At 42.1% G+C, this 17,868-nt stretch overlaps 1 protein-coding gene across 1 annotated transcript in view; it reads left to right on the top strand.

Moving 5' to 3' along the window:
* The first annotated feature begins 831 nt into the window (after positions 1–831).
* The window catches only part of fat1a (FAT atypical cadherin 1a), an 80,715-nt gene continuing 63,678 nt past the window's right edge, over positions 832–17,868 (top strand). Inside the window, 2 exon segments of the mRNA XM_080464650.1 lie at positions 832–934; positions 4,178–7,467. Of these exon segments, the coding sequence (XP_080320776.1) occupies positions 4,206–7,467 (3,262 nt within the window). The 5' untranslated portion in view covers positions 832–934; positions 4,178–4,205.

Genomic DNA, 17,868 nt, shown 5'->3' on the forward strand with positions numbered 1-17,868 from the left:
TCACAGCACAGTGTTGGGTTTTGTTGTTAACCACATGTTAAAGGAGCTGCATGAAGACATTTGCTTGCTCTGAAGTGCATTCTGCGGTTTCACTGAGACGGTGGCTTAATGAAGGTCAAATGAACTCAATTAATAAGCAGAATGAGTAAAAAACGAGGATGGACAAACAGATGAAGCTTTGGGGTGTTTGTGGGCAGGATAAACGTGGCTCAGCAGTATGCATGCAGAGAATGAGAATGGAATCTGTGACATCAGAGAGGTTCTCACCCTGTTGGTGTCATGGTCAGATTCTAGATGCCTTCAAGGAGACCTGATGTCTCTACTTAAAGCTTTTTTGAGTATTTGGTTCATGAAAAATTAGGTATTTGTCAAAGAATGTCTGTTGTTTGTCCAAGAAATGCATTTTCAGCCTGCTCTGCAGGCAGTTTCAATGAAGTCATTAAGCGGAAGTGGGATTTATCTGTGTGACAACCTGCAGGTCAGAATGCATCACTTTCACCATAAGTTGTTGATGGGATTTATTCTCACTGCGCCGCCCCCTTTAGTAGTCCCATTACTTTTCCGAGGAGGAGTGGAGTAGGCAAGAAAATCACGACGTTGACATTTCTCTCTACTATTCTTGTCTTCGCGTTCAGGATTGCGGTATTTCCGATATCACCTGAAGGCAACAACAGTTATGCCACCCCACCTGAACCGCTGTGGAGGAGAAGAGCGAGGCAAAGCGTCGCCTACAGCTCTACTGTACCGAGCCACCATGTGAGAAGCCTGAGCGGATCACAACTGAAGGATCTGACACTGGAGAGGGACTGAAGAGGAATAAAGTGACTGACTAAACCATCAGAAGGATGCTCGAAAAAAATATTCATCACAAACTGATGGAATTTATGTGATTGGAAGTTTTGGAGCGACAGCCAGCGATCATCCAGCTGATCCGGTGAGTAGACTTGAATAGTATTAGAATATCTCTCATAGCTTCGTTTAGTTTTTTTTTCACCTCCTTTTGCACGACTGCTAAAACTTTGAGCTCAACTCAGCGCATCCGTGAAGAAAAGTGAGCGTTTCCGTCGGACTTGTGCCAAACAACCAAACGCGCAAATACGCACGCTTTGCGCACTCTGAACACACGCGCGCGCACACACACATACGCGGGCGCATACACGGCGGAGCGCTGCGTGTTGACAAGTTGTCAAGCTGCATGCAGCACAGGCTTTCTGCAGGCGCACCAGCTGGATCACTGCAGTCCGGGAAAGAACAGTGAGACAGCGCCATCAATCGTAGAACAGCCACACTCCCGTGTGCGCGCGAAAGGCAGAGAGAGAGGGAGAGAGGGAGAGAGAGAGAGAGAGAGAGAGAGAGAGAGAAGTGCGGCTTTTAGTCTGAGAAGCAGTCAGGAGAGCTGAGAGAAGAGGGGGGGTTGATGGGATCAGAGCCTTCTTCGGGAATATGTGCCAATTACAATCAGTCACCCCGTTCTAATGCCAAAACATATACACACCGGGCCACTTTATTTTCAGCTTGATCCAGAACAAATAATAACAATGATAATAACGATAATAATAAAAAACTGAAAAAAATCAGTAAAAGGCACGAGAAGACAATTTCAAGAGCTTACGTTCAAGCACATAAAGTGCAGCGAGAGATGTTGCATTTGCAAGCATTTTCAGCCTATTCGTCATCATCAGGGTGACACTGAAATACAACTGGTTTATACCTTTTTTTTTATGGCGACAATAAAATTATGATGCAAATTCTGGTCTCATGTTTCCCTCCAACAAAGCGACCATAAATTATAGTTCAATTTAAAATTTTATAGTGTGTCTATTGTCAGCCAGGGGAAGAGGTCATGCAAAAAATAACCTGTCAAAGTAGCCTAAATAATATGTGGCCGCGCTGCAGCAGGAAAGGTGAACGTTGGCTCTGTCAAAGCTTTCGTCCTTTGTAATCAAGGGTATCAGCCTATTGGAGGACATGGCTGCATTTCTCATAAAACTGGGCTCATTGTAATATTAAATGAAATGCGGATTAAATGTGCACGAATAAAAGATTCCAATGTACATTTTGAAGGGGAAAAAATGGCCAAGTGGCTTTTTATATTCTTCATGTAGGCTTTAATCATAATCAGCTTGACCTCAAAAGTGAATCCCTGTGGTTGGTAACTTTGATTGAGTATTTTCAGTGTGGAGATGTGCTTAATAAACAACCGCTGCCCTGAGGCAGAAGTAGCTTGCAGATTAAAACAAAGTAATTCACTAAAGGACAGATCTCACTTTTTTTTTTGAAGAGGGGGAAGTATTTTTTTTTTTTGAAGAGGGGGAAGTATTTATTTTTTTTTATGTGAAAATAAATCAGATCGCCCCCTGGTCGTGGGTTCACAGCGGAAAGGTTTGATCCTCTCCTTGCCAGAAGTAGATCCGGACGTGCGCAGCGCGGAGAGATACCGGGCAGCTCCAGTGTGGGAGAGGAAGAGGGAAGCGGTGAGGACTGGAAAGAGAGAGAGAGAGGGAGAGGGAGAGAGAGAGAGAGAGAGAGAGAGAGAGAGAGAGAGAGAGAGAGAGAGAGAGAGAGAGAGAGAGAGAGAGAGAGAGAGAGAGAGAGAGAGAAAGAACAGGCTGCCTGCGGGTGGCAGATGGAGTAGTGGAGCAGAGAGAAGTCCACGTATTACCATGCCGAGGTTTGGACTACACAAACTACATGCAAAACCTCCCAATCTACAGGATTACTAATAGTAGAGGTAGGTGGATCGTTAGGATTCGTGCGCTTTGTGCGCCGCATCTCTGTTCAAAAAGTTCAGCTCTTCTATTGTGGAAGAAACGCGCCGCTTTCTGCTTTGGAGAACTTTAGCTGTAATAAAAAAAATCTAGGTCGAGTGTCATTTTTCAAAGCTGTATATGTGTTTTTTTTCTATTCCAGTAGGAGTTTGGAATGTGTGTGGGTTTGTTTTTTGGTTTTTTTTTCCTCCTCGGAGCGAGTCTTTGCTGCGCTCGGCTGCCATCGTTTAAAGAAGTGAATGGCTCTAGTTGGGGGATGGGGTTTGAAATGAAAGAGTCTCGAGGTGCCCAACTTATTTTCTGTTAACATCGAAGTTCTTTCAGAGCTAAAGTCAGCGCAGTTTTGCCGAGAAACGCGATCCAGGACGCGCAGTGATTGTCCGCTCTCAGTATCTGAATGAAACACAAGTTTGCGCGTTAGTTAGTTTTTTTTTTTCTCCCTTCAGTCAGTCGACAGTCAGCAGATGGTTCTTTTGTACCTGCAGGCGATAGTTTTGGCCATTTCACGCGGTTACTTTTTAACCCTCAATAAAGCATGAATAACTAAACCTGTGCACTGGTCATTTGGACACACCAAAAGTAAATAGCGTAGGGTTTTTTTTTTCCTTTCTTTTTTTTTTTATTGCCAAGCGCTCTTGCGCAGACATGGCAACGTCTTGGGTTTTTATTTGCCTTTGTACAGACTCCCACACCGAGAAGCTGTAAAGCGGTTGTAAACGAATGAATGTGCAATTTTAAAGCAGTTCTATAGTCATCTCTGTGCTGGATTGATCCCTGATTGTATTCAGATGACATTGTAAAGCGCACTTTTTTATTTCGATTTACCACACCGCCGGTATTTCTTTGTAATTGTGCAAGTGCAATTATAATCGTATGATTTTTTTTATAGCTCGAGCAGCAGTGTCAGTCATAGATTATTCAATGTAATATAATTTTCAGTGATTCATTTAAAGTGTAACTATTTTTTTGTTCTAATTTGTAAATCAGGAACCTTCTGAATTTTTTTTCCCCAGATGAAACACCATTTTCGTGTTAGATTCATTTGTAAATGTATTAATGAACTCATCCTGATGATATTAGTGATGTGCATCAACCTGGCATCTGGTGCTGTGCAGACCTGTGAGCAGCACAGGCTTAGATCTCAACACCTGACTGACTGCTCTGCTTCATCCTATTTCCACACGGAGCCCATTTAGCCGTTTCTCAGCCTCGCTATCACTTGTCATGACATTTCAAGGAGTCTAGAATTATGCACTGCAAAAAAAGCAGGATTTCACAGCATTGTGGCTGGATTTTTGTTCATATAGGGAATGATTATGCAGCATACCACTATCATTGTATTGATTACAATTAAAAGTAATAACTGTCATTTATCTGTGATACTAAATATTCTTTTTATTCTTTGCCAGGTGGTTCTGTGAAGATCACGGTACGATAATGGGGAAGCATTTGTTTCCGCTGCTTGTGCTGCTCCTGCAGCTTTCCTGTGGCTGCGCAGAGAACCAAAGGCTGGTGAGGGCTGCCTCCATGCAATTCACGCACTCTGTTTACAATGCCACCATATACGAGAACTCTGCTGCTAAGACTTACTTGGAGAGTCACACCAAGATGGGAATCTATATCACAGACCCTACATGGGAGATACGGTACAAAATCATCTCCGGGGACAATGAGAACTTGTTCAAAGCGGAGGACTACCTGCTGGGAGATTTCAGTTTTTTGCGAATAAGGACCAAAGGAGGCAGCACTGCCATTCTGAACAGGGAGGTGAAAGACCACTACGTTCTGACTGTCAAAGCCTCGGAGAGGAGCACCAACTTTGAGTGTCGCACCAGAGTGAAGGTGCAGGTACTGGACACTAATGATCTGAGACCTCTCTTTTCACCAACGTCCTACAGCGTCTCTCTGCCAGAGAACACAGCCATTCGCACCAGTGTGGCCAAGGTCACGGCAACTGACGCAGACATCGGTACGAATGGAGAGTACTACTATAGTTTCCGAGAGTGGACGGACATGTTCGCGGTTCATCCAACAAGCGGTGTGGTGACACTGACCGGCAAACTGGACTTCTCCGAGACAAAGCTGTACGAGTTGGAGATTCTGGCAGTGGACAGAGGGATGAAGCTGTATGGCAGTAGTGGTTTCAGTAGTATGGCCAAACTTACGGTGAGGGTGGAGCAGGCCAATGAGCATGCGCCTGTGATTACTGCAGTGACGCTGGCCCCCTCTGATGTCGACCACGATCCCACCTACGCCATCATCACAGTCGAGGATAACGACCAGGGACCAAATGGAGAAATAGCATCATTGAGTATTGTGGCCGGTGACCCTCTTCAGCAGTTCAAGGCTGTAAGAATCAGCCCCGGGAGCAAGGAGTATAAAGTTAAAGCAGTCAAAGATGTGGACTGGGATAGCCAGCCGTATGGATACAATCTCACTCTGCAGGCAAAGGACAAAGGCAGCCCCCCTCAGTTTTCATCTGCTAAATTGGTACATGTCACTTCTGCTCAGTTCAAAGTGGGCCCTCCTATATTTGAGAAGGCCATTTACAGAGTCAACCTGAGTGAATTTGCTCCTCTCCACACACCTGTCACTATGGTAACAGCTGTGCCAAAGTATCCCCAGATAAAGTATGCTTTTAAACACAAATCTGACAAGAACAGGTTCGCCATAAATCCAGATACTGGCTTAATCAGCACCGCAGGACCAATCAATGCTGATATTTCCTCACAATTTGAGCTCGATGTGATCACCAGTGACAAAAAAGCAGCCACAAAAGTGATTATTGGCGTGATTGATGTGAACAACAATGCCCCCGAGTTCCAGCAGACATCGTACAAGGCCAGCGTTGATGAGAATGTACCCATAGGGACCAGTGTGTTAACAGTGAAAGCCACTGATCTAGACCGAGGGGAGAACGGCTATGTGACCTACAGTATTACCAATCTAAACCCCCAGCCGTTTGTGATTGATTATTTTTCTGGTGTGATCAGTATCTCAGAGGTCCTAGATTATGAGCTCATGCCCAGGATTTACAATCTTAAAGTCAGGGCATCCGATTGGGGATCCCCTTTCCGCAGAGAGGTAGAGGCATCAGTCACCATAACATTAAATAACCTGAATGACAATAAGCCTTTGTTTGAAAATGTGGACTGTGAAGTGACTGTGCCAAGAGATCACGGTGTGGGAGAGCAGATAACAACGGCATCTGCCATAGATGCTGATGAACTGCAGCTTGTACGGTACAATATTAAAGCTGGAAATGATCTGGATCTGTTTGAACTGAACCCAAACTCTGGCATGCTGTCACTGAAGCACACGCTGAGCGAGGGAGAGGCAGCTAAAGTGTCCTTTCATAGTTTACAAATCGTGGCAACTGACGGCGAACATGAGACCCGGCCCATGTTCATGAACATAACTGTCATCACTGCCCGCAAGCCTGTCCAGTTAAAATGTGTGGAAACTGGCGTCGCCACCATGTTGGCTGAAAAGCTTCTTCAGGGCAGCAAAATCCACACGCAAGCTGAGCAGGACGACAACTTTATGGACATTCACTCAGTCAACCGGTACCCTCCTCAGTTTGCAGAGTCTTTCCCGAGCGTTATTGACGTCAAAGAGGACCTCACTGTTGGGGCTCGCATTGTTCATTTAAGTGCCACAGACTCAGACAGTGGCTTTAATGGAAAACTAGTGTATGTTATTTCGGGTGGCGATACGGAAAGCCGTTTTATAGTTGATATGGAAACTGGTTGGCTTTTGGTTTATTCTCCTCTCGACAGAGAAACGACGGACCACTACACCCTCAATGTGACAGTTTATGATCTTGGGATACCACAGAAGTCGTCATCGCGCCTCTTGGATGTTAAAATCTTAGATGCCAATGACAACAGCCCCCAGTTTTTACAAGCGTCGTACGCAGTTGAAATAAGCGAAAGCACACCTGTCGGGACTGAAATTATCCAGGTGGATTCGACAGACAAGGATCAAGGTGACAATGGAGTCGTTAAGTATTCAATCTTAGGAGGCACAAAAAACTTTGCGATCAATGAGATAACTGGCGTGGTGACTGTGACAAAGCCCTTGGATCGTGAGCTTCATCCATTTTATGTCTTGAAGATTGCTGCACGTGACCAGGCAACAAATGACCCTCAATTAGTGTCCATGGTGCCACTTAAAATCACCCTTGAAGATGTGAACGATAATCCACCAAAGTTTGTTCCCCCCAATTACCGCGTAAAGGTGAGGGAGGACCTTCCCATCGGTACTGTGATCATGTGGCTGGAGGCCCACGACCCCGATCTTGGACCTTCCAGTCAGGTACGATACAGCCTCATCGATAATGGTGACGGGAATTTCGAAGTTGACAAACTCAGCGGTGCTCTGCGCATTGTGCAGAATCTTGATTTTGAGACAAAACAGGTATACAACTTGACAGCAAAAGCTAAAGACAAAGGGAAGCCCATCTCTCTGTCGTCGACCTGTTTCATTGAAGTGGACGTGGTGGATGTTAATGAGAATCTCTACAGGCCGTTGTTCCGATCGTTTGTCGGAAAGGGATATATAAAAGAGGATGTGCTTGTTGGGACTTCAGTGATGACTGTAACAGCTGAAGATGAAGATCAAGGACAAGATGGAGAGATTCGATACTCCATCCGAGACGGGTCCGGGCTGGGAATATTCTCCATTGATGAGGAAACAGGTGAGTCTCTATTCAGTTGACTAATGTGAAGCTTGTGCTAATTTTTTCGCCTTCTTATAACTTGTTAAGGGTGGTGGGGAGCTGGAGGTGATCCCAGCTAACCTAACTATGGATGAGCCAGTCCATCACAGGGCAGACAGAGAGACAGACATACATTGACCTCACATGAATGTTGAAACCAAAGTACGTGGCGAAAACTCCCCCACACACACACATGAGAATATGCATGACAGTCTCTGTCAGGCAGGTGTTCTAACCACTACTAGGCTTTGAAGCCCAAAGCTTCTGTGGTTTTCTAGAATTGGCATACAAAAACTTGTATGAGGAAAGTTTTATGGCGCTAAAGTTTACTCAGACATGTTCCACTGAGTGGAACAATGAGGTAAGATTGTCTTCTAAGAGATGAGCAAAGTTCCCGATTCCACTCATTTTTCTTCTTGGGGAGAATTGACGACAGGAACAGATGGTCCAGCTGTCTCTCAGACCTTTTGTGGACATTCCAGAGTAGTCGCTGCAACACTAAGAAGATTCTGTGTGATTTCAACCCCCACTACCGCCAGCCACGCTCTCACCATATTCATGGAAAATCCTTTATAAAACAGATTCAATTTTGAAAATGGTCAAATCTGATCGACCAGAGGTTCAAATATTCTAATGGCATTTGATAATAGGTTCATATTTTGCAGTGTGGTACTGAGGGTAAGGATTTACTGGTAGATTTTCTTATTGTGCCGCAGCAAATATGTTAATACACTCTCAGCTGCCCAGAGTCATTTCAGCAGCTGACTCAAATTAGCTGAAATTAAGCAGTCTGGAATTCTAGGACTTCCTGTCCAAAAACCTAATAATCACCTGAGCTGGATGCTTTGGGATCTGGCTCTGTGCCCTCCCTTTTAAACCTGTTAACCACATTGTTGGAGGGCTTGATGTGACTTTCTCCCCATTTGATATGAAAAATTCTCTCTTCTCACCATACATTGTTAATGTCTAAATGAACGAGTGAAGCGTGATGCATAATGCATTAATTTCTCTTGGCATAACATGTAACCTCAGAGGTGTATATCTACATAACAAAGATAGAATTGTGATTTACAATTCTGTGGCATTTGTTTCTGTTGTGAAAGCTATTTCTTTGTATAGGTTATTGTTGATTGAGAACCAGATATATGTGAATTATTTAATAAGTTGACAGGAAGTCTGAACAGTGAACCTGTTGGGAAATACTTTTCTCTTGCTTATCCTGGTAAATTTTGCATGAGGAGATGAGCCTTTATGAAGGCTGCATCCTCCAAGGCTGTTTGTCACCTGTGGTGTGTTTGTGATTGTTTCTGTGGTAGTGCCTGGATTGCTGGTTTGTAATGAGATTTTGTTTTATGAAGAGAGATACTGTGATTTTCTGCTCAAACCAGTGACTGCATTCATATGCAGAGAATCTGTTTTAATTCAGGTTCAGCCTCATTTCACAAGAAACTGATTTGAATAAAATCTGAATTTATAATAGCACAATTGTGAAATAAGTAAGAGGAGCTGGAGTTGTGTTGTAAGCTTGGCTGGCAAGCTGTTCTTTCCTCAACCTTAACATGATGAACTCGACTTTTACCAGGATCTGTTGTGTGTCACAGTAGATTAAAAAAAATTAAAAATTTACAAAGAAGAAGTCATTGTCACATGTGTGATTCGTGACTGTATGATATTGTCAGATATGCTCTACTGTCTGATACCAAGGATCTGAGCTTGTCTAATTGGGAATAAACACCTCTAATGCATGTTGTAGTTTTGCATTGTGAATACACACAATTTAAAAACAAAATGACCAGCCCAAATAGTTCTTCTCATGATGTCACAATGCTCAGTACACTGTTCATGGAAGCAAAAAAAAAGCTAACTGAAGTCTTTGACCTCCAAGTGTAACCTTCCTAGTGGCATTTGAGCTTCCTTATAAGTCTAGTGGACCTAATGATTTAGGTTTTTTTTTTGCCAATGAGACAAGTTTATTTACTTGGTGCGGTTGTAGCCGGGAGCGCTGCGAGGCTGACTGTTCCCCACTGAGCAGAATATTCCTTTAGATGCTGCAGTTGAATTACACTTGAGGAGGTATTTACGGGCCACCCTGGGCAATAAAGGTCTGGCGTGTTACTGCTTTCACCACAACTTTCTGTCAGTAAATAGTGGACACAACTCTGCTTGTGTGAACCGGCTGACATCAGTTCTTAACCCAGAATAAATGGGAGTCCCAATTGTTTTCAGCTGCTGTAGTAATACAGGACATGTACCACAATACAGGATCCAAATGGAGGGAGTCTCTGTTTCAGTTTAATATAGCAAGGAGTGTATTGTCGACTGATCCTGCCTGGATTTTCAAATATGCAGTGATACCAGCCAATCCTTTGCTGCAGTATTAGTCTTGATGGAGTCACATGCAGGCCTGCAACTGGCATCCACAGTTTGACTCCAAATCCTGTGTAGAGCACTCATTCTGAGAGCCTGGTTTGATCTTCTACTTAATCCCAGAGGCCTATATTAAGTGATTATCAGGAGGTGCAATGATAGGATTGTCCTGGGCTGGGTCCTGTTATTATGGATTTCATCTGAGGTCAGTAGACAACTAAATACAGCCAAGGTGGTAATGCCCCTCCTATGATTTCACTAGATGAAGGGTGTGGCGTGTTAGGCGACCATATGCATTTAGAATATCAAGCCTCCAAAAGGAAAATATAAGCACACTCCACCATATATACCCAGTGCTGCAGCTGCATGTTGTGAATCTTAACCAGAGTGTTTTAAAAAGGTTCAAAATTAGAAAACAAATGAGAAAGTGGTGTGAGGAAAACTGCCAGGAGCCGCACACCTTCAGATTCAAAATGACTCTTTCAGTGTGGGACAGAGCGAGAAAGGACTACGGAAGTCTTTTTCTGTTTTACTCAATGCCTCTAATCCCAAACCCACATTCATTCAGTTAAATCTCTTTACACTGAATAAAGGATGTATTTTAAATCATGTAAAGTGCTCATGTTTGTTGCCCATTTGACTAATGTGGATGTGAGGAATAAACACATGTTTAGCCAAAGATCCAGTAGAAACTTCTAAAATTGTTATAAATTGCTGTTTTTGAGACATCCGCTGTTCTTATTTACCTTCACCTTAGGTTAAAGAAGGGCTCTTATTCAAGCCACGTCCTCCTCTTCCTCACTTTTGGTCCCTCTCTGTCTGACTGCTCGGGGAGTCCATGGCAACTGTTTGTGCAGACATTCTCAGTGTTATTAAAAGCTCTGTGGTCACTGGATCGGTGCCATCTCAATTTAAACATACCTCTTATTATCAGGACTCTTTTCCGGGGCCTTTCCCATGCTGGATACTAAAAATGTCCAATCATCGCTGTAATGGGAAAGCCCGCTAATAGCAAAGTTTGACTGATAGGGACCAAAAGAAACCGGAAAGCTTGAGAACAACAGAACTGAACTTCATATAAAGCTGCTTAGCGTTACACATTGGACAGCCAAAGAGTTTCAGCTGAAGTACAGCAAGATACGCTTCTTGCTTCCTAATCCAAGGCCAGTATTAGATTTTTATCCAGGTTTGTGCTCCTGAACTTTGAGAACAATATCCACCATATCAATTTATAAGAGGTTGCTGTTTACCAGCATACTATGTTTTTCAGCTATGTTGCTCATAAAGAAACCGACACCTTACTTGTAAAGGCTTTTAAGTTCTTTGTGGCTTCTATCTTAGCAGGCTGGAGCCCAAGAAGTCAGCTGATATGAGTTTTAAAGTGCTGGTGCCAATTAAAAAAAATAATAACCCAACCATAAACAAGCGCTGCAAATGCCTGATAAAGTTAGATATTTTCAAAAGGCGATTGCCGCCCCTCTCCTGGGCTGGACACTCACACACACACACTCTTTAACATGTTACTCAGCCTGAAAAGTAATTTACTGAAGCTCTACATACTGTATGTAGGTCAGAACTGGAACAAGTTGTATTATAACTCCTCAAATTTCACACCCTTGTAACTTACCAGGGAATGATCTTTATGTAACCAAATATTGAGACACGTTTGTTGTAACTATATATCATTTAGTAAAAACCAAACCAAAAACTATACAAAATAACCCAATTAAACTCCACACTACCACTACTAATACTTTATTCATTTGAGAACTTCAAATGAATGCTCCAGTGTTTATTCATGAAGCGCATGAGCAAGTCTCCACTCCTCAAAGTAGACTTGACTCAGCCTGACGCACCTTAATTCAGGTAACAGTCCATAAATGTCAAGGGACTTTTTTTTTTTATTGTCAGTGAGTAATCGTCTTTTCATTTCCCTTCATCTGCGATAACTGAGAACGATTGTGCAAATCAGGAAGCTGTATCCTTATTGACCTTATTCATTTCCGGGTCACGGGGTTGGCAGTCTGAGCACCGTCACCCAGATCACATTGCACCGATTAACAACCTTCCTGCAGGTGGTGAGCCCACGGGAAGGTGGTGAGCCCAAGATAATCTAGCCCATTGATCTAGCATTTGTTATTGTTTTTTAAATGAAATAGTTTGGATATTGAGGACTGTGGCCAAAGAGTTATTCAAGTTAAAACTAATTGGGGTTTTTGCATTTTTGCTTCAGAAAAGTTTCACGTTTGCTTGTCTATATTTTGAAAACAATGTTCATTGACACGGAAACTCAAAATGACCCAAAATGCAACAAGCGTTTTTCATTTTCATTCGAAAAATGGACGTAAATGAGGCCTCAAAAGTCACAAAGTATCAACAAGTAAAGTTTCTATTCCTGGCCAACAAGAATGTGTCTCTATAAATCATATATAGTCATTTATTGTTTACTTTCGGTTGACGTGACCCATCGATAGGAGGTAGAAATACTTTACTCCTGTTCTGCACTGACCAAAGGGCTACTGAACTAAATGACCCAAGGAGAAGCAACGAAAATAGTTGTGGTTGTACAGATGTCTCATTGTAACTGGAGCTTAGATAATGAATTTCTACAGTAAAACAACATGGAGTTGGTTTTGGGCAAAGAGTTGCTTCAGTAAATTTGGCTGTGCGGCTCGTAAACGTGATAGTGTCAACATTTCGACAGTCGACGTGGCCCAGAATATGCTTTTTTGTACTTTAATTACATTTTTCAGTAATACATTTTTATATAAAGATTTTTTGGTTTGTTATATAACGATTCCTATTCTGATCCTGGTTTGAGTTTGAAAGTTTGGTTTTGACCTGACACTAAACTCAATTCTCATGAAAACCCCCCTCTGAAGCGGATTCCTCTCTGTTGACGAAGCACAGAGACACAGAACTCAATTTGAAGGTGTTTTCAAAGCAAATTGTGTTTCGTCTCGCGGTGAAATGATCCCGAGTACAAGGTGACCACAGCAGAGAGTGAAGCGTCTACATGAGACGCAGATGCTGATTCTATAATGTATGCATTGCCCTTTCTTGTTGGATAAAATATGCATTGCCCTTTCACTTGAAGCTGTTTGCAGCCTGTGCTGTGAAAGGCTCCATTGTGAAACCAAATGAAACAGTTTGATGCATCATGACAAAGTCTTGTTCCATTTCCAGCAGGGAGGAAAAAAACAAAGCTGCCGGTTATTCACTTCTCTTCCCGTCGTCTCCATGTCAAAGCAAACAGACTCTTAGCAATATTGAGAAGACGCATGCTCGTACTTGTTTGTGGTCAGTCTCTTGGCATGGTGTATAATTTTGAAAGTGGGAGCTGCTGCCCTCTTGTCGTGAATTTTCTGTACGTCTGAGATAAAAGTTGGATTGCTAAGTGGCACATGACTCCAAATAGTCTTTGCTTGAGCGCTGTTGCTGTGGCGATGGGACCAGGAATGTGCGGAGCGACCCAGTTGATTGTAGGTTGCTAAATGAAAAACACACTTTCCCTCGTTATAGTGCGTTGTTCTCTCAGTCCATTGCGTCTTTTTAAAGAAACCTTGAGTTGTCTTATGCACAGGATGTGCTCCATTGTTTGTTTATTCATGTCATGCTAACCCTCACTCACGGGTTAGATCTATTGCCTCTTTTCTTTTTGATGCACTGCAGTTTTGACATTTCTAAAGCTTTGTCTTCCAGCATTTGACTACAAAGAACCTTTGAAAACCAAGACTGGTGCAAGCCGGCCATTCACTTAGTTCAGAAAAAAACCAACCCAAAACTAGTTCATAGAAATATTTATTTACTTTGAGTCACTGATACTTCCAATCAGTGCATCGTGCAATAGTGATGCTGAAAGCATTTGCATCCTGCCAAATGACACGGCCCACCATCTCTACCGGCGACTCTCTCGCCCTCTTTAATTATTGACATGCTTTTATCCTTTTATTCAACTTTCAGCAACTATTTCAAGCATTTACAGGCAATTTCATGCTGTCTGAGAAGTGACAGCCGTGACTGCAAATGCACTCTAGTGCAGTGCTGTGAAAATACGTTTGCCTGTCCGTCAGCCTGAAATTGGGTGATCTTATCGGCCGGTATTAAAATTTCCCATCTGGAAGTTTAAATCATGGGATTTTTTTTGAAGGATTCCGTGAAAATGGCCCTTCTCTTTCTTTTGAATAACTTTTTTAGCTTGACGTCTGTTTTCAATATTTCTTTTGTTTTATTTATACTTTGAGGACATTCTCTCATTTAGGAGTGTCTAAATATTCACAAGGAAACATCAAAAATAGATGAAAATTGGATAAACTTGGAACATAGAGTCTCTTGACTTGCAGCTGTTATTGGTTGAGCTCTAAATTTAGCCGTTACAGTCAAATGCCTTAGTTAGTTGAATCATGTTTTTCCGAATACACGTCTGTTCCCCTTTTGTAAATGCAAAATTAAATGTCCTGTGGTGAAAGCATGTTGACCAACATGCTGCTCTTCTTAATCTAAAAGATAGTGAAACATTACAGTATGTAGCTGAAGGACATTATGACCAATGTTATTCAATTCTCTCTGTGCTTGCTGATCACCGATGAGCTTGTGGCGTGTTAATATATTTAGAACCGAAGTAGATTCTCCACATATTATACCGTAAACTAAAAAATGAGAGAATACCACTCTATCGCCTGTATATTAAATGCAAAGTTCTTACATGATCCAACAGGTGTGAACTGAAGACACTCAGCAGCACAGCTGGGGTTAACTCATTAACACGTTGTCCTGTTTTTTCTACTGTTGTTGTGGATTCATAGAAAAAACCTAAAGTATTAAAAGTACCAAGATATATTCCCAGAGATAATTATGTGGACTGTTTTCGGCTGCATTCAGGCTCGTCGGAGTCTTGTCGCTGCGAGGTCGCCAGCAGAAACTCAGGAGAGGTAATGTTAATTAGTGAGCTGCCGAGCTTCATATTTACAGCACGGTCATGACAGTGGTATTGATCCTCCTGTCTGACCGTCAACAAGACCAGCATTAGGAATTTATTTTTTCTATAATGTTGCTGTAAATAGTAACTATGAAGTGTTAATTTCTTTCTTGTAAGGGTACGCTGATACCATATGAGAATTTGCATTTCCAATCTTTCTGGTGGAGACATGGCTAAAGTATAGAATAGCCAGGTGTAAATTTGTCGATAATTGAACGTCATTTACATTGCCAAAAAGTAAAAGTTGTTCATTGTTCTTCCTTTGCTAAGAAGTCCTGTAACCAATTGCCACAGGTGAGCATCTCGGGACTTCTGTTTAAGATCCTAAAATAAAAAACTAAACAAATGTTACCATGGCTGATGTTGCTTCTTCGTCACTGATCAGACCGACTTGATGCAGCCTTATTATCTTGTACTGTGATGGGCCATTGTACAATCCCTTGCTGCAACCATAAGGGAGTATTGATCCGTTATCATTTTACTTTGTCTTCAGGTACGTATGTGGAACTAGATTACTTTTCTTGGATTATCCACGGCTCCTGAATAGAAAGCATGGCTGTTCATGCATATTCTTCTTTCTATTCTTAGGTCATTGTTTGCTTTCAGAAGAATGTCTGCAGCACAAGGTATACACAGGTTTTATAGATGAAGAGATATTGAACAATAGATCAATACAGGTGTGAATGAGGAGGTTTCGACACCCACGGAGTGTTACAGAGAGAACAGAAATAAATGGAGTTGGACTCATTGTTGTCAGATGAGCAGGGTAAGGGCCTTTTAGGGTTAGGATATCGTATCTGTTCAAATAATACTGTGATATTGAATCAAGGAATATGGCTCTGAGGACTTTTTGAAAAGGCCTTTGAAACAACACTGTTCCCAGCAACAATGGCAGCTTTGTACCGTCAGCTAAATCCCAAAAGCTATCTCGACTGGAATTAATGGGAATTTTTCTCTTTTTAAATAGGGGAAGAAATATCCATTCAGTCATGCATGAAAAATATGGAACCAGTGGAACTAAAGATACGTATTTTCAGTCTAAAGATTGTCATGTTTTCTTTGGACGGATGTTTTCTTCACGTCGCGCTGATTGTGCTGCTGTTGTATACACAACAGTGAGATGTTTGTAAAGAAACTTTCTGTAAAGCCAGCTGCTGAAAGTGATTTTTCTGCCTGTATAACGGGTTCAGTGGAGCAACAAGTGGAAATGGTTCACAGGCTCAACAGGCTGTAAAAGTTTTGTCCAGTGTGTTGAGGGAGATAAGATGAAGCTGCTTTTTTTCTGTGGTGCTTTATCATCATTACAATAAGACTTATTCCCTCTGTATTGTGTGAAACGGTGTGAGTCACGGACTGTTAAATTATGGATGTTTGGACGTACAAGTAGTACATGGAAGAAAGAGAAGCTGAGCACAGATTTACAATGAAGACCCTTAGCAACTCAAAGCAGGAGGAAAAAAAAAAATATGACTGTAAATAATAGTAAATGTCTACATTAATAGCACTTCAGGGTTTCTCTAGCAACTGGTTTGAATGATTTGAGACATTGCAAAAGGTTTTAGAGATGACAATTTGAGTTTGGATGATGTTTTCTACAAATTTATTGTCCCTAGTTAGTATACAAATGTATTTCCAAGTTTTATATCCCTGAAGCACAGATTGTGGCTTCAGATTATTTATGAACTTGAAAACAAAGTTGCAGAGCAACAGAAACCTTAGTTTTGACTTGTTTGGACAAATCCCAAAATTCAGAAAAACAGGACAATTTCTAAAATGCCATCTACATGAATATACTTAACAATTATTTAATCATCAAATATTTATTACCTATAGGAATACAATAAAACTCATAAAGCGATGATGCACACTCCCATCGTTCACATGGCATGTGGGCATAGAAATGTTTGACGTTGGGATTGTACAGACGCATATGTTCCCATCCAGGATGTGTCTTTGCTGAGGTCGTCCATGGTCGTATCAGCAAGAAAGCCCCAGGCTCCTTTCTGCACGTGCTCCAGCAGTGTAGCTTCAAACACAAAGAATGTGTGTGCATGGCTGCCCTGCCTGCAGATCGGTGTCCTATTGAAAATGTATCATGAGTAGGGGAGTCAGACAATGGCCCCCTCGGTCTGCTGAGCAGCCGAGGCCTTGCATCAACTCAGAATGGGCTTAAATAATTAAAGAACTTCCAAGTGCAAAACTGTAAAAATCACAATCACAAATTTGAAAAACGGCACTTAAAAGAAAGATGATGCAACACAGACTTAAACACGCTTTCGTCCCAACTTGTTCTAAATGTTCTGCGTTGCAATCAAGTTCAAAATTAATATGAAAATGCAAACGGCAATAAGGTTAGTCAGTGGAAAACACTGGCAGTCTTTTATCTGCGCTCTGTAAATTAAGGGTTCAGGAAATTTAACAAGTGGAAGATTCTTGGTTTAATGTCTTTTTTACAAAGCGTCCTAACTTTTCCGGTACTGCGGTTGGTATTACACTCGGCTCAACAACTTAGGTAGAGGAATTTCAAGCATTTTGCCAGGGCTATGGAGAGAGGGGGGGGTGCGCACTGAGAAAGTTTATGCAAGCATGTGAGCTGGAGGCCTGAGACGGCTGAGGAATGTGGGGAAGGGGTGAGCGAAATTAACCGAGATCGTTCGAAGCAAACACGATCCACAAGGAAGTGCTGCCTTATGTTGAGTTAGCTGCGCATAATCACCACTTCTGAGGCTGACGGTTGGGATACCAGATTTGGTGTCGGAACAGGAGATAAACTCCAGTTTATGTGTTTCCATCCCCTATTGACATCATGAAGCTATATTTAGAACTTGACTTAACTTGTGACATGTGGTTAAGAGTTTCGCGCGGCTTTTTTCCGGAGATAATTTCAAAGGAATCTTCCCCGTGTTGAGGTTTTTATAGAATAGAGGTATTGTGTGTCCGCAGAGGATGTGGATTTATGCACATTTCTACATAAAATACCTGCTGGTCTTGATAGTTTAAAATCTGTTGGCTGGCTGAAGACTCGACCTCACTGC

This window comes from Lipophrys pholis (genome assembly GCF_963383615.2).
Source record: "Lipophrys pholis genome assembly, chromosome: 5".
Lineage (NCBI taxonomy): Eukaryota > Metazoa > Chordata > Actinopteri > Blenniiformes > Blenniidae > Lipophrys > Lipophrys pholis.